The sequence below is a fragment of the Ochotona curzoniae genome, unplaced genomic scaffold, assembly GCF_017591425.1.
Source record: "Ochotona curzoniae isolate NIBS_2020 unplaced genomic scaffold, NIBS_Ocur_1.0 contig_908, whole genome shotgun sequence".
NCBI classification, from domain to species: Eukaryota; Metazoa; Chordata; class Mammalia; order Lagomorpha; family Ochotonidae; genus Ochotona; species Ochotona curzoniae.
Genome location: NW_024466607.1, coordinates 30,788,380 through 30,808,100, shown reverse-complemented (window position 1 = coordinate 30,808,100; position 19,721 = coordinate 30,788,380). Strand labels below are relative to the sequence as shown.

Below are 19,721 nucleotides of genomic sequence, written 5' to 3'. Positions count from 1 at the left end.
AAACTGTCAAAATTATATTGACTTCAGAGAACTGACCATGAGGAAGTCTCCCAATAAGAAGTTTGAGTTTTTTTTTTCTTTTAGCTTCTTAATGATAGAGTCACTGAGACTTGCCACAATGGTTAGAGCTCTTCACCCAACTTTGCCCTATGGTGACATTGAATATATCTGGAGGCTAATATCCAAACCAGGCTGTTGTAGTGTTGACTTACTAGGTTATCACTGTATCCTAGATAAATGAGAGTTAATTTTAGTTTTTATAAAAACAAAGACATATCTTAGAGATTGAGTTTCTTGTTGTGTTGTCATTTCGTTAAGGTCAGCTATGTCGTAATGCTCTGTGTTAGTTCAGCAAATTGCATGATGGAATGGGCTTCATAGCAAAAGATGGAATATTTCCTGTGATCCCTTGTACTTAGTCCAGTGGATTGACTCTCCATCTGGTGTGACTCAAAGAATTCTGGGAAGCTGCTAACTCCTACCCAGTCCTGACTGCATTATCTTCCCTGATGTTTTGTGGTATAAAACTTCATTGTTTCGTAAGGTTTAAAAAAATTCTCAGTTGTTCGGGGTAGCCATTACATCATTAGAATTTTAAAAGGAAAGGTGAATGAAAATATTCCAGGCAATTTCCTCTTGGCCTTTGACACATGGGATTTTCCTTCATGAAACTTGGAAAAAGATATGGTATCCTCCTTTCCATCTGAGTGATCTCAGAGTGACACCTATTGCATTTGCAAAAGTTGCTTCAGACCCCATGGAATTCCTTTTTTTTTCTCAGTATAAAATAAAGAATTAATTTCTTGGAAAGCTAATCACTTCTAAAAGCATCTTCTTTAGGAGAATGTGTTCATCATGAGACCTTACGATTTCTTTTTCAGTGATGTTGGCGAAGCATTTCTTTTGCTTAATTTGTTAACCTGCTTACTTTTTGACTCATTCAGCCATTGATGCCTTCACTCTTGCTGGGCAGCGATCAAGCTCAGTACCTCATTCTCCCAGAATTCTGCCCCCCAAGTCTCTCGGGATTGAGCGAATTCATTTCAGAAAGTCATCCATCAACGATCAGTTTGTGGATACCAGGCATTCCAGGTAAATGGGAATAACATCACTCAGGTTAATACCACATGGTGTGAAATTTCTAACAAAGTGAGTAGCTTATTTCTGCTTTTTTTTTTAAGACTTATTTATTTGAAAGGGAGAGTGACAGAGAAAGAAGGGCAGAGACAAAGCAAGCGATCTTCCATCTGTTGGTTCGTTCTCTAATTGGCCTCAACAGCCAAGGCTGAAGCCAATTGCCAAGGTCTCCACATGGGTGACGGGGGCCCAGATTCTTGGGTCACCTTCCCCTACTTTCCCAGGTGCATTATCAGAGCTGAACTGAAATCAGAACAACTGGGATTTGCATTGGTTCTCTGATATGGGGTGTAGGTATGGCAGTAAAATACTGTCATTATTAAAATAATATTACAGGCAAATTTTAGGCAATCTGAAGCAATAGGCACAACCTAAGTATTTTTTAAATGAGTCTTGAATCAATACACCGTATTTTTTTGTTTTAAAAAAATTAGAGAGCTCCTTTGACTGGCTCACTGCCTAAAGGCCTTTAAATCGAAGCGGATACCTGGGAATGTAAGATAGGTCTCCCAGGTGAATGAGCCATCCTAGGTTGAGCTCTTAGCTCCTGACTCTGGCTGTCTAGCTGTGGGCTATGATTTGTCGCTGCCCTAACCCTTTTAGGCATTTGGAAAGTGAACCATCACATAGACAGGGATATTCTTCCTCTCCTATTTACTTCCCCCAACTTATAAGATGCTTACAAGTTATTAGAAAAAGTAAGAGCGGTATGTATTGTATCTGAGATTATACCTGAGAGGTCAGGTGTCAGAACATGGACATTTTCTATTTTTTAAAGTTGAAGAACAGACTGGAAAATCAGTGGTGCTCTAGGTGCCTGGGCTCTGGCATCTACGTAGGGTCCTGGAAGAAGCCTCCTGGCTTCAGTCCGGCCCAGATCCAGCTGTTGCTGCCATCTGGGGAATGTGCTAGTGGATGGAAGAGCTCTGTCTTTCCCTTCTCTCTGTAAACAAATAAATCTTTAAAATAAATGAGTAAAAATTTAAGAATAAAAGAAAGGCAGAGTGGCAGGGAAAGGAAGAGAGATAGATGTCTTTTGTCTGCAGAATCACTCCCCATATGGCCATAACACCCAAGTCTGGGCCAGGTTGCCATCCTGTTTGTGATGCTGAGAGTCACACTACGTGTGCTTCCCAGTCCGGAATATGAAATCACAGAGATCCCTTCCCATCTTTCTCCCTGGGTTCCCTTCTGCTTGTTCAGAGCTTCTGACACATCTGTCAGAGATGCTGATGGGTGGCTTGTTTGCTGAAATCCCTCCCTTGCTTTGTCACAACAGAGAGATGCTGTCGACACACAGCAGTCCCTACAAGACTCTGGAGAGGCGCCCCCCAGGAGGACGGAGCATGCCCACCACGCCGGTCCTCACCCGCAACGCCTACAGCAGCAGCCACTTGGAGTAAGACAGCTTCCTTCCTCCTGACCTCCTGGCTCTGTTGATTTTTTTTTTCTTTGAGCTTTTGTCTTGCTTTGTTGGTTTTCCTTCATCGTTTAAGTGTCTCATTGCATTTCTGGTTCTTTGTTTTCTACAAGCTTACAGTTTTTGATTGGTCAGTATATGAAAGCTGTGTTTGGTTTCAGTACCTCCATGTTTTTGTACAGGCAATGTCCCTTGATATCAGTGGTGAAGATGAAGAGCGTAGTAACAGCGGTGTTTTTGAAGAGGTTTAGTGAGAGCTATGCTAAATGTTTAATGTGCAATTTATTATTTAGTGCCCACAAATAGCCTATGGTGAGGTGGATATTAGATACTCTTTTTGTCTCATTTTACAAAATGGAGGTTAGTTGCAGAGAGGCTAAATATGCTGCACAAGCTACCCCAGCTGGGAGATAGCAGAATCACGACTCGGGGCAGATAGATACCTATGACCTCAGGGCCCATGATCTGCTGCATCACACATGGTCTCCTCATTTCCAATCTCGCTTATGCCAACGTTGTGCTGGAAGAGAGAATCTTTCAAAAGCATATTAGATTTTTCTTCAGGCTTTCACTTATTTATTTGTTATTTTCAGATGTAGAAATTGTGCCTTCCTATTTACTCATTTTTCCCCTAAAAACCTGAAACAGATGGGACAGAGCCAACCCACATCCAGACTCCTGCACCTCAATCCTTGTTTTCCGCACGATTAACAGGGACCTAAGTAGTTGAGGCATCACCTATTACCTTCCCTTATCAGAAAACTAGAATCAAGAGCTAACCCAAGACTTGAACCCAGACACTCCAGTTTGAGTTGTGGCTGTTCCAGTGGGGGTCTTAACTGCTGACCCAAACACCTGCCTGTTTTTCAGGCTTTGATGCAGATCATACATCATCATCATTGTCGTCATTGTCGTCGGTTTATATCTTTTGGCCTGGGGCACTGACATAAATGGGTTCTTTGTCATTTTGACTGTGATAATGAACTTCTGTGTGAGCACGCATTCTGTAGGATACTTGGGGTGCAAGAGCTATGCAGTCATCCATTGTAAGCTTTTTTCCCCACTCTTTGGCCCTCTTTTCCTTCTTTCCTTTCTCACGTACATTTGTTTTGTTTCAGACCTGAAGCCTCATCTCAGCACTGCCGCCAGCGGAGTGGAAGCCTCGAGTCCCAGTCCCACCTGCTGTCTGAGATGGACAATGAGAAGCCATTTTTCTCTCTCTCCAAATCCCAAAGAAGCAGCAGCACTGAAATCCTTGATGATGGGTCTTCCTACACCAGCCAGTCAAGCACAGAATATTACTGTGTGACACCTGTTGCCGGCCCCTATTACACAACCCAGACTTTGGACACTCGTGCCCGGGGTCGGAGAAGATCAAAGAAACACAATGTCTTGACTTCAAATTCCGGAAGCATGCCCAACTTGGCACAGAAGGACAGTTTGAGAAACGGTGTCTACATGAAGAATCAGGAGCCACCTTCTTCCAGTTACTACATCACTGGATACGCACCCTACGCGGAGTGTGACCTCTATTACAGTGGTGGCTACGTGTATGAAAATGACACGGAGGGACAGTATAGCGTCAATCCCTCCTACCGGTCCTCAGCCCACTATTGCTATGACCGCCCACGGGACTACAGCAGATCCTTTCATGAAGATGAGGTTGACCTGGTGCCCCATAACCCATATGCAACCCTCCGGCTGCCCAGGAAGGCTGCCGCAAAACCTGAGCACATCACCAAAAACATCCACAAGGCCTTAGTTGCCGAGCACCTGCGTGGCTGGTACCAGCGGGCTTCTGGGCAAAAGGACCCGGGGCACAGCCCCCAGATTAGCTTTGACTCTGATAGGGGATCGCAAAGATGCCTGGGGTTCTCTGGACTACAAGTGCCCTGTTCTCCAAGTAGCCGAGCATCCTCCTATTCTTCAGGTAAAGAGACGGGGGAAGCATACAACACCTGGGTCTCACATCTGGGTCTCACCCTGCCTCCCCAAACCCCCTGCTCAAGGATCATGACACCAGTACCCAAAGTCCTTAGCAGTGGGAACCATTCATGAAAACCACACTTAGAAACAGTTCTCTCCAGCTGTCTGAAGAACACAGAGCACGTGAGTCTGATCAAGCGAGTTTTAGGTGCACTCCAACACACAATCTCTAGAAGTTTGTTTGTTTGAGAAGTGGAGAAACAGATTGTTCCTGGGCGCTGATTCACTACCCCGATGTCCACATAGTCAGGGCTGCTTGGCTGGGTCAAAGCTGGGAGCCAGAAATGCAATCCAGCTCTTTGTGTAAGCTGCTGGCCCAATTACTCAAGCTTTCATATCTTTATAACCTTCACACCAACTACCATATTTCTTCAGTGTGTTTAGTTCATTGAGTTTATATTTTCAAAGATTTGATTAGACTCTGTGGTAAATTAAAGCCATGAGACTTGACTATCTAGAAGCTGCTTTGGAAGGCTCAGGAGGCTGCATGAGGCTTGTAATAATTCTGACAGGTACTGATATTTATTAAGCCCTGTTCTAAGTGCTTTACATCCCTTCGCTCACTGTCCTGTGGGTGACATAGGACATTTTAGGGATAATTTTTACTGGAAGAGATGTTTCTTTTACACCCATTTTTTTTTTAAGCTTACTTTTTATTGGAAAGCCAGATTTATAGAGAGCAGGAGAGATGGAGAGAAATAACTCTTTCAACTGCTGGTTCACTCCTCAAGTAACTGAACTGCAATGGCCAGAGCTGAACTGATCTGAAACCAGAAGCAAGGAGCTTCTTCTGGGTCTCCAATATGGGAGAAGGGTCCCAAGGCTTTGGGCCGTCCTCGACTGCTTTCCCAGGCCACAAACAGGGAGCTGGAAGGAAAGTGGAGCTGCCGGGATTAGAACCTGTGCTCATATGTGATACCAGAACTTGGAGGTGCATGTTCAGCCAATCAAGCCATTGTGACAGGTCCTGTTTTACACCCTTTATCTTAACTTTGGTCTCTGGTTCAACTAACATCATTGGAAGGCTTAGTGCATTCCCCCAGCTCCCAGATATGCTGTGTACTTCCAGTAGAAAAAAACAGGGTTCAGGGAGTATCTGCTTGTGTTTTCATGTGTTGAGCAAATGAGCAGGCACACCCACACAGTGCTGAACTAACTTTAGCTGTGATGAACTCAGAGTTTAGTCAGGAGCCAAAGAATATACTGAAGACAAGTAATTTTCCACCTGTAAGCAATGAATGAATTCATGAACTACAAAGCCCTGCCTCTTCCCTTAAGCTTGACACCTTATTGAGACATGGTAATTCCCAAGTCATTGTGTATTGATCAATCCAGTGCACACTTAAAACGTTTCATAAACTTGTTGACAGTGGTGTTTCCATGGAGATTTCTGTTTGGGTTCAAGTACACTTCTGTTTGTTTAGGACTTTGAACTTGTGCTACATCTGTCCTATTACCACATCTAGCATATGCAAAAGTTCTTGTAGTTACTGCTTGTTATGTATATCCCTGATCTAGAGAATATCTGTCTCTCCTTCCCCCACTTCACCACCCCCGCAAAGCCCACAGTTCATAGGTAGCCCCAGCCTGGGCAGTGCATCATGACAAGGTTAAAAGCAAATGAGGAGAACTGAGATGCCTGTGGATGGTCATGAGGCACAGGGCTCTGGGGAAGCAGGTGTAACTCAGGAACCTCAACATTCCTATCTGTTGGCTAAGCACCTTTGAGCAAGAAAAAGAATGGAGTAAATACATCCTGCTTCAGTTCTGGTGTAACCCTTGCTGTCACCACCAGGATGTGACTCTAAAGACCAAGAGACATCACTTGTTCAGTAATTAAAGGGAGAGAATTGGTGCTCCCCAAATTCCTTTCTGGGACTTTCCTCGTTCCTGTCTTCATGGTCCAAATACAAAAATTAATTTCAACAGACAGAGAGAGAAGATTCTGATGCTTTGCCAAATTAGTGATTCTGGAATTGCAACAAACAAGATGATACTTTATTGAATTAGTGATCTCTGTAGTCACGTTGGGCTAGCCAAAGGCTCTGTCAGTGTCCCAGTTTTAGCAGGAATGACAGCCACCATTGGCTTGGTACTCCCTACATGCCACATAGTGTGCTGAGCATTTTGTATGTTTTCTCCTTTTAATGTCTGCGACAGCTCTCCTCAGTGAGAACTGTTGTTTATTATTGTCCTAACTGTGCAGCCGAGGCAGCTCCTACTTCCAGAGTTCCTATGGGCCTGCCCCTACCCAAAGTTAGAAGATGATGAGTGGGACTTCTGTCCAGCTCTGACATCTTCATCATCAAGTCCCAGATCCTTTGATTCGTTTTGGGAGACGTTCTTGGTAACTCAAAAGGGAGAGACTTAACACATGATAGTAGAAATTTTATAATTTCCGATGCTTTGTGGGTGCAAATACAAGAGTCAGTTGGCAGCCAGGAATAGGAAACTGCAAAGGTACAGGAAAGATTGTACGATACTGCCCTTTGAATCTGGGTTGCCCAATGTGGCATTTTGGTCACCTTGTGCATCCCAGGCATGGAGAAAGACTGGCTTATGGGACAGCGAAAACCTGGTGATGAGGTGTTCTTTGGGCTTTGCTCCCAAATCATGCCCTTGCCTTATTCCAATTTAGTCCCTCTATAAGACTAAATCTCTTTTTTCTGAGTTTCTTCCTGTACTGGTTCCCTACCCCACCCATCTTTTTTTTTTTAATGTCAAAAAATATGACCTATTCTTGCTAGTGGTCATTGTTGCCTTTCACTTAGTAATATTCAAGTCTCAACAAGCTGACTGAGTAGGTATTTAGCCTAGTAGCTTAGAGACCTGTGTCACATATTGGAGTAACTGGGCTCAAGTTCTGTCTCTGACTCCTGAGTTTGGCTTCCTGCTGATGTCAACAATTTTCACATTGTCTTATTAAATCCTATCATTTTGGGCCCAGCGTGATAGCGTAGTGGCTAAAGTCCTTGCCTTGCATGTGCCAGGAACCCATATGGTCACTGGTTCTAATCCCAGCGGCCCTGCTTCCCATCCAGCTCCATGCTCGTGGCCTGGGAAAGCAGTGGAGGATGGCTCAAAGCTTTGGGACCCCGCACGCACGAGGGAGACCCAAAAGAGCTCCTGGTTCCTGGCTTCGGATTGGCTCAGCTCCAGCTGTTGCGGCCACTTGGGGAGTGAACCATCAGGTGGAAGATCTTCCTCTCTGACTCTCCTCTCTTCATACCCGCCTTTCCAATAGAAATAAATAAATATTTTTTAAAATTCCTATTATTTTGCTTATGGAGAATATATTTACTATACCCACTCTAAACATGAGGAAATTGGTGCTTTAAGACCAGCTAAAACTTAAAACCAGCAAATTAGAATAGTGACTGTGCTGATTCCAAATCCTGGTTCTCAATTTCTACTCTCCCCCCAGCTGATTATACAAGGGACTTCAAGAAACTCATGAAAAATGGAAGCTAAAAGAGAATGCTCCTCTTTATGCATGATTTTTTAAGGCCCCCCCCCCACTTACTAATGATTATTTAACTAACCTGAAGTTTCTGAACATTGCCACTAATTTGTTCCCTCTTTCCATTTGCACTTTCAGTGTCTTCTACAAACGCTTCTGGGAGCTGGAGGACCCAGTTGACAGTGGGGCTCTCCGAGTACGAGGCTGCAGCGCATTCTTACAGCAGCTGCTATGGCAGTGTCTACAATCCTCTGCCGTCTCCCAGCAGGTGAGAAAGCAGTGCTCACATTCCAGGAGCCTGGTCCTGCTTTTAGGGAATCCACTTGTCTTGATGAGTGTGCAATCATCCAGCCTGGGGTGGCAAACTCTAGCCTTAAGGGCAAATCCGGCTGCCACTTGTATTTGTAAAGAGAATTTTCCAGGGATTCTGCAGACTCATTTCTTGACCTGTTATAGATGACTGTTTTGGTGCTATGAGGCCAGAACTGAAATGTTGTGATAGACCATTTATGACTAACAGAGTGGAAAAATACCTGGCCCTTGAAGAAAAAGTTAACTGACAGCCAGCCTTGCTCATTCAGATTCGACCTCGTTCTATATTCTGAGTGTGAAGGTTTCTTGTCTCCTTCTCATTATAGTACTGTAGAAACTGTACATCGATGTGTCCGTTAAAAGACTAACGTCTTTCCCGGAACCTTGCAGGAGGTAAAAGGCTGAGTGCTCCAGAAAAAGCTGTTCATGCCAAAGTTCATCCCAGGCAGTTGGTGGACAGTTGATTTCAAACACCTGCTGCCTTTTGGTGTCACTCCTGTTTGTTTCGAAGGAACAAACGTGGCCAGCTGTCCTGCTTGTCTTCAAAAGCAGTTCTTTGTGAACCTTAGAGGAAACATTACAGTTTGTTAAAAAAAATGGATTTGACTTCTACAAACTGAATTATTTTTAAATGAAACATGAGGTCATAATTCCAAATTACTTTCTTGACAGAATATCATCCACAGCCATAGGGCCAAGAAATAGACATATTCTGATTGAGGGGGAAGACTTTTATTTTGACTCCTTTGTGTGTGTGTGTGTGTGTGTGTGTGTGTGAGAGAGAGAGAGAGAGAGAGAATTTGTTCTTATTGGGGTTGGGGGAAGGGTTGCCTTTGGGTATACCCTCCAGGCAGTGTATGTGCTAGCTAGTCTTCCTGGGAGGCTATGTGGAGCTTTTTCTATTCCTTGGCACTGCTTTTGCTGCCAGCAGCCTGTTTGGGTGCTGCCAGGCTCCTCCATGGAAGAGCACTTGGGCTTCTTCTTAGAGACCTTCCCGCTACCCACTTCCTCCACATCGTTCACCACCTCCTCCTGAGCCGAGCGTTTTTTCCTCTTGGGAGGGCTTGCAGGTCACTTTTAGCCATAAGAAATTTCTGGGTCACTAGTAAGAGTCAGGTCACTTTTAAGAGTCACTAGTAAGAATTACGTCACTTTTAGCCATAAGAGACTCGCACAGGCTGTAAGTTACAAAAGTCATGGTACTGGTGAATTGGGGAGGTAGCAGTTGGTTAGAAGCACTTGGTGTTACAAGCATATTAGAGATACTCCACCCTCAAAGCTTTGTTTTTCTTTTCCACATCAGCCAGAGCTTTTCTTGGCTTGAAATATTAAGCCAATTGTTTCTACTCAACAAAGGGTGTTCTCAAAATAGAATTTTAATGAAAATATATTTCAGGGTACATCAAGTAGCTGGGATTTCTGTAAATAATGTTAGAGCATGAGTTTGGAGCAAGACACCAAATGGCGACCCCAGACCTGAGCTGTACTTTTTCAGTCTTGATATCCTGAGTAGCACCTCTCTTGGGCTGGGGTTGTGTTAAAGGCTTTAGAAGGGGAAAAAAAAAATCTGTTTGACTACATCTACCCAGGCATTTCTGGTAGCCCAAGACAGCTCACTCGGGGGCTGTGGTGTCAGAGGGACCTAATGTACAGGAAATCTGAAGCTATTTAAAGATTCCTATTGTGTCTGTGTGCGCATATGTGCACACATGCTCATGTATATGTGAACTCAGTGTGAAAAATTTGGAAACTGAAAAGGTGTAAGTATGTAGGAAATTGGCGTACTTCTACCCTCGAAGGATAGGAGTCACTAAAACCTTGACATATTTCTTCCATTTTTTTTGCATCCACTTTTAACATGGCCAGCAATTTTTTTAAAGACTGGTTTATTTTGAAACTCAGAGAGAGAAAAGAGAGAGACAGGTTTTCCTTGAATTGTTCACTTTCCAAGTGGCTGCAACAGCAAAAGCTGGACCAGCCCAAAGCCAGAAGCTTTATCTGGGTATCCCATACGGGTAACAAGGACACAACCACTATACCAATAGCAGTATGCTGGATGGGAAGTGGAACACCCAGGACTTGAACCAGCACATATATGGGATGCCAGCGTTACTGCTGGTGGCCCCATAGTGGTGGCACAGTGCCAGCCCCGGCGTAATTTTTATGTCTTGTAAAATTCTATACTTCCCCCTCCTTTTAAACCAAGTATAGCAAACATGTGAAACTGTTTAAATATTATTTCATCTAACAAATATTATATTCCACTTAGTAATTATGCCAGCTTTATTTAACAACTCCTCATTTTTGGAATAATTGTAAATTAGTCTTTCTTTCTAATGTAAGTAATACTACTGTTAGCATCTGAGGCAAAGCACTGGTCTACATTTCAAATGATTTCTTTGGGATATCTTCCATATAGAACAATCAGTACATTAAATCAAAAAGTGTATTTTTAAATCCTTTGTTCCTGAAAGACATCATTTACTCTCCTAGCCTCAGAAATCATAAATTTCCATTTATTTGTTTAGAATTAAAACATTTTTTAAAAATGTTGTCTGATCAGTTTGATATTGTTAATAAACCAAATAATATTAAGTTATTCATGAAGATTTAGAAGCTGCTCCAAAATTGTAAGCATGATTTTTTAAAATGTATGTTTTAAATATTTATTTTCTTTTTATTGGAAAGGCAGATATATAGAGAGGAGGAGAGACAGAGAGGAAGATCTTCCATCTGATGATTCAACCCCAAGTGACTGCAACAGCTGGTGCTGAGCCAATCCGAAGCCAGGAACCAGGAATTTCTTCTGAGTCTCCCATGTGGGTGCAGGGTCCCAAAGCTTTGGGCCATCCTCGACTGTTTTCCCAGGCCACAGGCATGGAGCTGGATGGGAAGCAGGGCCGCCGAGATTAGAACCAGCACCCATATGAGATCCCAATGAGTTCAAGGCAAGGAGTTTAGCTACTGAGCTATCATGCCAGGCCCTAGAAAAATGTTTTTTGTTTTGTTTTGTTTTGTTTTTTACTTACTTACTGAGAAGGAAAGACAGAGAGAAATATCTTCCATTTGTTGGCTCACTTCGCCATATGGCCTCAATGGCCAGAGCTGAGCCAATCTGAAGCCAGAAGCTTATTCTGAGTCTTCTGTGCGGGTACAGGATCCCAAGATTTTGCACCATCCTCCACTGCTTTCCGAGGTCATAAGCAGAGAGCTGAATGTGAAATGGAGCAGCCAGGATATAAACTGACATCCCTGTGGAGGATATCAGTGCTTGCAGGTGGAGAATTAGCCAGCTGAGTTATCACACCAGACCCTATGAGCATAATATTTAAAGTAAGAGGGAAATTAGTAAGATGAAGTGAGAAACTTCCCATTAAGCTAAAGATATGAAGTGGCTGGTAATGTATCAGTGTGTTATTTCTTCAATAAAGTGTAGATCATTCAGGTTCTTTTTTTCCTACAGAGTATTCTAGTGTTTATACTACAAAAAGATGCAAATGTTGACCAATACAAAATTTCTGTATTAGTCTCTTTTGGTGTGATCATCATCGACATACACTTCCCCACATCAAAATGTTGATTTCTCTCTCTCTCTCTTTTTTTTTTTTTTTAAGATTTATGTATTTTTATTTGAAAGTCAGATATACAGAAAGAAGGAGAGACAGAGAGGAATATATTCCACCTGATGATTCACTCCCCAAGTGACCACAACGGCTGGAGCTGAGCTCATTAGAAGCAAGGAGCCAGGAGCTTCTTCTGGGTCTCCCATGTGGGTGCAGGATCCCAATGCTTTGGGCCATCCTCCACTGCTTTCCCAGGCCACAAGCGGGGAGCTGGATGGGAAGCAAGGCTGCAGAGACATAAACTGGTGACCATATGGGATCCTGGTGCATGTAAGGTGAGGACGTTAGCTGCACTGGGCCCAAAATGTTGATCTCTTAACATGCTCTAGTATATGATGCAGTCAGGGTCTGGGCTCTTCTGGTACCAACTGTGTTTCCAAATAATGTGGTGTTTTGTTTTTTCCCTCTTACTTCCTATTTTCCATTCCTTTTCCTCTCCCTGTTGTAACTCTACCTGCGACTAGGCAAAACCCAGGGCTTCTGTCCCGGAGAATGGTTCTATCTGCAGAGATGAGATCAGTGTTAAATTCGGTTGTGCTCAGTGTAGCCAGATGTAGTAAGTACTGCTCTCCCAGCCGTGTGTGGTGCTTCTTGCACAGCAGGCACTGCGCTTGCCCTGGCCGATTTGTGAAATTGTGAAGTCTGCCTTTGTTTTCATGCTCCGTGAAAACACTCAAAAAGAAAACCCTGGATGTACCTGCTGCTTAATTTCGAAAATTGTTCGTCCAAAGCCATTTAATCGCCTGTATTAAAGACTTTGAAATTTAAAGTGGAAAATACTAACCAGCTAACCGTTTCTAACCTACCCTTATGTTGGTGTGGTTTTGCTTGTTGGAATGGTTTACCTAATCAAATGCTGTCTTTTGGATATGGCTGCGATGTTTAAATGCAGTGCCGTTTCTAGGGTCACCGTCAATCCACACTTGACCTCACGGCCCTTGGGCTGTATCCCAGGTCCCAGGAATTCCCTGCTACCTGTGGATAGATTCCTGACACCCCTAAAGTGAGCATCAAGTCTACTCCCTTAACGTGAAGAATACTTAAAATATATTTTTTTTAAAGCTGGAAAAACTGTCAATGAAAAGCAAGTATGTAAAGAAGCTTTATTTAACTGTCTCATAAGAGAAGTAACAGATTGATAATACAAATTCAACGAGAAGCCAGGACACCAAAGGAATACCAGCCTAAGTTCACTAAAGTGGACACAAAACCAGGACAATAATAAAACTCAACTATAATCTTTCTATTAGACAGAAGTTATTTGCATTTCTTCCAGACGGAAGGCTTCAAGTTAACAAGTAACTAAATGTAGTCTGGGTCCTAATGAATGGTAAACCTAAGTCAAACAAAGGCATATCTCACAAAAGAATTAGATAATCCCTTAGCCGGTCCTCCAGGACAGCACGGAAGGAGTGCCCAGTGTCCCTGGCCTCAGCTTTTAAGTGCTGGAAGATTGTTTTTTTCTTGACCGTGCTTTCTACTAACTTCTTTGAACATGGTAGTCTCCATCGCGCAGGAACAAACGCGAGCATCGGTAGTAACTGTTCTGGTTTCCTTTCATAGACAGTACTCCGAGGCCGGGCCGCCGGACGGTGCGGATGGAAACCAGCTGGATGACGACCTGGAAAGCAGTGAGCAGAGGCTCTTCTGGCACGAAGACTCCAAGCCCGGAACATTAGTCTGAACTACAGTGGCAGTGTTCTCACACTCGTGTGCCTTGTGAAATGTGTCCCGTCTTCCCCACAGGCCTTTGTTTCCTGCAACCTGAAGGCCGCAGAGGCTGGAAGGAAGAGAGGATGCCCTGGATAAGAACCGCACGCTAACCCCAGCAAAGTCCCCCAAAGCGAGGACTTGCCTTGCAGACCCCAGGCCCAACCCTCCCAGCCAGGTGTGAGCACATATGGAACCATTGCCACAAGAGCAAGCACTTTCTAAGAGACTAAAGCTTCTAGAAGGCAAGCCTCGGAACTCTGAAAGCACATGAGAAAAAGGAAAAAGGGGAGCTCTCAGAGCACAATTCAGAATGATGAGGGAAGGAACACCAGGGCAGTGGGTCCTGGCTCCCCAACACAATTGCAGGATTGGCAATTGGATGGACAAGCACCTGCCCTTCCCACCCAGACACAGACGATTTAGACAGTATTGGAAAATTACTTGAAGAGAAGTTGGACTTTCATGAAGTTGTGAATGAGTGTAAATGTTTTTAGGATATGACATAGAGTGATGTTTTTCATAAGCACCGTGGAGTGGGTTCTGGAGAGACTTAGAGCTGTAGCATCCTCCCATAATACTGCCTAACGAAAGCAGATTGGAAAAAGGAAGCAGCTCACTGAAAAACTGACAAAGTTGGCTTGGAGAATTTTCTAAGGTACAGCGTCCTGGAGCTCCCTTCTGTTCCTTCTCCAGCAGGGGCATGATGAGCCCTGGCTCCAGTTCAGGCCGACAGCCCTCTGGCACAGCTACCTTGGGCCATGGAGATTGGAAAAGTTTGCATAATCCTAAATTTGAGAAAGAATTTTAAAGTGATGCAGACCTGTCACTTTAAAGAACCTAAAGCAAAAAAAAAAAAAAAAAAAAAAAAAAAAGAGAGAGAAAGAAAAAGAAAAGAAAAAAATCATAAAGCCACATCATTTTGGATGAATTTGTGTGCCTTACCGTGATGAGCATTAAAAATGTATTGTCTGATTATCGATTCTAAGTCACTAAGTGGTAAAAACAAAATTAGTATGAAAAAAAAAAGAACACCCCTCCAAGCTGCAGTAGGTCTAATTATGAGGATAATACTACCTCATATTTTCTTGGAACAGCTAATTAACTATGGTTTGTTAGAGGATTTTGTTAGTTTCTCAGAACAAATGCTTCCTGTATTCCACATCGTTCTTTTTTGTCGTCTTTACATCAAAATCCCTTTAAAGGTGCTTCTCCCTTCCACCCCTTTTTATACAGACTTCTTGTTCATATTGTAAATAGAGAAATTTCCAATCATCTTTTTTTGGAGCATTTTCTAACTGTAGTCCAAAGCATGTAATATATACATAAAGAATGATTTGTTAAACTGGTCCTCAGTCATTTGTATCATTCGAAATGAAGTTTGGGGGAAAGTTTTGGATAAACAAAGACAAGCAAAAAAATAACTTATTCCTTTTTTGCATATTTGTATCGCCTTCTAGAAACAGAAATAGCCTTTTGCATATTCTTTTACTGTTTGGACTTTTTACGACCTATTATTTTTTTACATAGGTCAATAAAGTAAAGGTTTGCTACTGAGACAGTTTACGTATTCTTCCCTTTGTGTTTAAGGTTCACACAATGTTTAAAGAGATATAGTTCCAGTTATCACATTAGGCAAGATTTCTGATTTGTAGTTTCAGTGTTACCATATTTTATTGATTCCGAGATGCACATTTTTTTTTCCTGTTTACATCGAGAAACAAGATTCATCTTTTGGTTGATAGCATGCATCCTAGTTGAGTTGGAAGTATGTTTTTCTTTCTCAGACATTAAAAAAATTGCTGTTTCTTACAATAAAGTTATCTAAGAATTGATGGAATATGATAGCTCATTGCCTCCTGGAGGATGCCTGAAGAGAATCCTTAGCCCTACTGGTCTTGGGCTCACTCCCAGACTACACACAGGTCTTTTACATCCAGAAAAAGATTTCATCTGACGTCTCTTCTTTCTGAATCTTGGGAATGGAACGTAGGGAGACCTGCACCTGATGTTAGCCGAAAGGCTAAGAAGCGATAATAGGGAGACTTTATTAATATATCCATGCATGTGTGGTAAATAAGAATAAGCTTTCCCTGTTGAAGAAGCAATGTGATGAGAATTTGCAAGTTTGCCTTGAAAGGGTAAATGGAACTTGGCTCCCAAACAGGAGAAGATACAGGAACCGAGACATTCATGGCCTGCTACGTGTCTTCCTCTTAGCTTTTCTGAAAAATCTCTCAAGCACATCTTGAAGACCAAAAAATGAAAAAAGTATTCAACCTGTGAACATCGCTTCTGTATTACAAAATTTCATGCAATCATGGTAAAATTTTTAGATGAAAGGATGAAACAAATATAAAAACACAATCATGTTCTAAAGACCCAATACTCCCAAATTTGACGATTACTAATCTGTTGTGTATTAGCTCACAAGTACATTTTCCTGATTTTTGTGTTGCTTTGTTTCCTGATATTTCTTGGGCTTTGCACTGTGTTGATACATACTGATCTACCTCACAAGATGTTTATTTTACAAGACGAATTTTTTTTTCTGAAGTTTCATTACCATCTTGGGTATTTATAGCTTTTCCATAGTTGAAAAAGTCTTCCTCAATTCTTGTGCTCCTCAAAGCTTAAATGTTACGAGCAATAAAGATTCCAAACTGTAAGCAATTAGTTTGGCCTGTTCTTAGGAACGAAGATAGAAAATCAAAAGTTGCCTCAATGTCAATCCTTCAGGAGCTTTCTGAATTAGAAAAATTATTTTCTTCAGTGCAGTAGAACAAGTTTGGACTTTATTCTCAAATAGCATTTCTCAAACAATGTAGGAAGATCTTTCTTTGTTTTATTGGGTTTGGGTTTTGTTGTGGTTTTTACAATTTTCAATCCATTGTGGGCTCATAGTTCTATAAAGTAAAATAAAAAGGAATTCCCAGAGAATTGGGGGCAGTGAGAGTTAATTCAGTGAAAAGTAAATGACTAGGTCATTGAAAACACAGATGTATAAAAATATGTGTGCCTAGGTGCTATCAGATTCGGCACCCATAAAGCTATTGTGTCAAGTTGTAATCAGAGTTTCTGAACATCAGCTTTCAATGACCGTTCTTACTCTGCCCCAATAGTAGCATTTTCAACCCACTGTTTGGGTAGTGGTACTCTGGAGTCACATCAAAGGGTGCTTCATCCATGCTTGCGAGGCAGGTCTGTGTGATGTCACAGTGTGCAGAAATGCATTTCTGGGAAAAAAAACCTTTGGACCCATACGCAGAGCCCAGCAGATAATGTAAGACTGGACTGAGCTTAAAGCTTAGTAAGCCCACTTTCGCCTATGTGTCTCGCACTGTTCTTCCCAATTGTCAGGATTCCCTAGATCCTTTCTGCTCCGCTGTGTCCCTCTCCTCCTCACTTAAGTTACTCAAGAGAAGAAAGAAGAAAAGTGAGTCCAGCTGCAAAACTGAGTTGGCACATGTCAAATAGGGTCAACATGTGCCCAGCTGGGGTGCAGAAGGAACCTTCTTTGCGTCTGCCTGCTTCACCCCAACAACAACCCGATGATGTGTGCTGCTGTGTGTTATCTCCACTTGGGAGATGACAAATCTGATTGAGCAAGGTCAAGCAATTGATCGAAAATCATGCCACTTTTCAGAAAGAGGCAGGAAATCAGTCCTGACTTATCTGATTCTAAATCTCTCATTCAATGTACACTTGCCAGAAATACTCAACCTTAAGAAGAGCAAATAGGCATCAATGTGATGGCCTAGTGACTAAATTGCATGCAGTGGGATCCCATATGGGTGTAGATTCATGTCCTAACTGCTCCACTTCCCATCCAGCTCCCTATTGGTGGCCTGGGAAAGCAGTAGAGTTGGGACCCTGCAGCCATGTGGGAGACCTGGAAGAAGCTCCTGGGCTTCTGGCTTCAGATCAGCTCAGCCCTGGCTGTTTTGGCCACTTGGGGAGTGAACCAATGAATGGAAAAATCTTTCTCTTTGTCTCTCCTCTCTGTAAATCTGCCTGTCAAGAAAAATGGATGAACTAAAAAAAAAAAAAAAAGAGGGGGGTAGTAAACAGGATGAATGATGGAATGAGTGCACGCCCAGGCCAGCTTTCCTTGTTCATGATCACTTCTTACAGATAACTGACCTATGTTCTTCAGTTTACCAGTGAGAGAAAGGTGGAGTCAGGCCTACCTCAGGTCAAAACAGCCCTTAACTAGAATACCATCTGGTTTCAGGTGACTGCCCGCTAGGCTGAATTATTTATTACTGGATGAACTCGTCAGTGGCCCAAGTACATTTCTGAAATTGTCCAATCAATAAAATGTCTTACACAAGCAAATAACAGTAATGAACTAAGTATTGATCAGGAACACGGAAGGTACCTATTGATCCTTCCCCATTTCTGATGGTTCGGGGCAGTGTGGTATTATGAAATATGAAGCACTCCTGCGCAATAGCCCTGAGAAGCCCTCCCAGCATTCAGCTCTATCAGATGTGCAGTCTGTTGGCTTGACTCACAACTCTCTTCCGAAACAGTGAGTCAGAGGCTACCCCCAGAGTGTCCTAACACTGCCTTCCTCTTCTGCCTTTGATGACTCAATGGATGCATCTTTCCTTTCAAGGAAAATAGAAAATAGCCATGACATCTCTTATCAGGACTTATCCGGTTGCTGTCCTTAGCCTTGAGACAAGCACAGATCATGTTCTCTCCATTTCCTTCTGTTTCCTAGTCTCACCAGTCTCAGCAAGAACCACATGCTGTGGATGGGAATTGGCCCAATCTCAGTATTTTAGAGAATTCTCTCTTCTTGAGTGTGCTTGTAAAAAGATGTGCCCAAGGTTTGAAAGGTCTGATTTTTCGCTCCCTATGGGGCGTTTACAGTGTATTAATACCTCAATATTTTTGGATTCTCCCAAAGGCTGGGAGGTATGACTTGGCATGGAGGGGCCAAAAACATGAAAATCATCCTTTAGTGCGTGGGATGATCCTACACAACAAAGACTTGTCCCAGCCTAAGGTTCCAAGGTGACTTCATTGAGAAACCTGGTACCTTCTCTAGGACAGAGGTTACAACTGCCTCTGCAAGGGCTGCCTTCCAGGGTTTAAGAAGAGATGATCTACTTTGGAGAGAATGAGAGAGGAACTGAAGGAGGGAACTGTTGGTGAGAGTCCGGGGAGATTATGATTTTTCCTGATAGTCATTGGACACTAAGCATCTGTCCAATGACTATCAGGACACTAACACGTTCCTCAGTCACTGTCCTGTACAGCAAGGATACGGCTCTGTGTTTACTGAAGCCCATTGTCCACAGTCCAATGAAGTAAGAAATAGAAGTAAGCTGCTTGTGTAACTCCATATGCTCTTTAATCCTGTGAAAGCACAGAGTGTAAGAGAAGAGAAGCAGATGTGGATCGTGCCTGAAGTCCATGGAACATTAGGGGCCCTTTTGGGGAGGTGTTGTATCAGTTTGGACTTGTGGATGTGTGAGGGAAGAACCAATGAAGTAAGAATGCTAGAGTAGTGCAATGGGGCAAACTGCCACCTGCCACACTGGCATCCCAACTGAACACCAGTTTGAATCCCAGTATCTCCACTTGAAATCCAGTTTCCTGCTAATGTACCTTGGAAAGCAATGAAAGATGGTTCAAATACTTGGTTCCCTACCACTCACCCAGTGGGGAGTCCTAGTGGAGTTCCAGGCTCTTTGACCTAACTCAGCCGTGACTGTTGTGGCCATTTGGGAAGGTGACCCCGTGGCTGGGAGATTTGTGGGCATCTCCCTCTCTGCAACTGGCTTTCAAGTAAATAAGTGCATTTTTAAAGGATACATATGTAATATATATATATGTATATATCTCTCACATTTATATGTATATATTTATGAGTAGAAACTCTTTAAGGTTAAGAGGAAAGTATGTGGCATTCACCAAGACAGTAAAGCCAGGAGAAGCTTGGCAAGTTTGAGAAACTAAAGGAATGAGAACTGATTATACCAGGTTTAAGGATCTGTAGGTGATTAAAAGGAAAAAAAAAAACCTGCTACTTAGAGCTCCCACCATAGTCCAAACAATG

The 19,721-nt window shown here is 42.7% G+C and overlaps 1 protein-coding gene across 2 annotated transcripts in view; it reads left to right on the top strand.

The window, feature by feature from the left end:
• Positions 1-16,024, top strand: part of FRMD4B (FERM domain containing 4B) — a 182,927-nt gene extending 166,903 nt beyond the window's left edge. For both annotated transcript variants that reach the window (XM_040994799.1, XM_040994800.1), the window contains exons 19-23: positions 945-1,092; positions 2,417-2,536; positions 3,676-4,487; positions 8,142-8,271; positions 13,502-16,024. In XM_040994799.1, the coding sequence (XP_040850733.1) occupies positions 945-1,092; positions 2,417-2,536; positions 3,676-4,487; positions 8,142-8,271; positions 13,502-13,622 (1,331 nt within the window). In that variant the 3' untranslated portion in view covers positions 13,623-16,024. The remainder of the gene's footprint in view (positions 1-944; positions 1,093-2,416; positions 2,537-3,675; positions 4,488-8,141; positions 8,272-13,501) is intronic.
• The last annotated feature ends 3,697 nt before the right edge of the window (positions 16,025-19,721 follow it).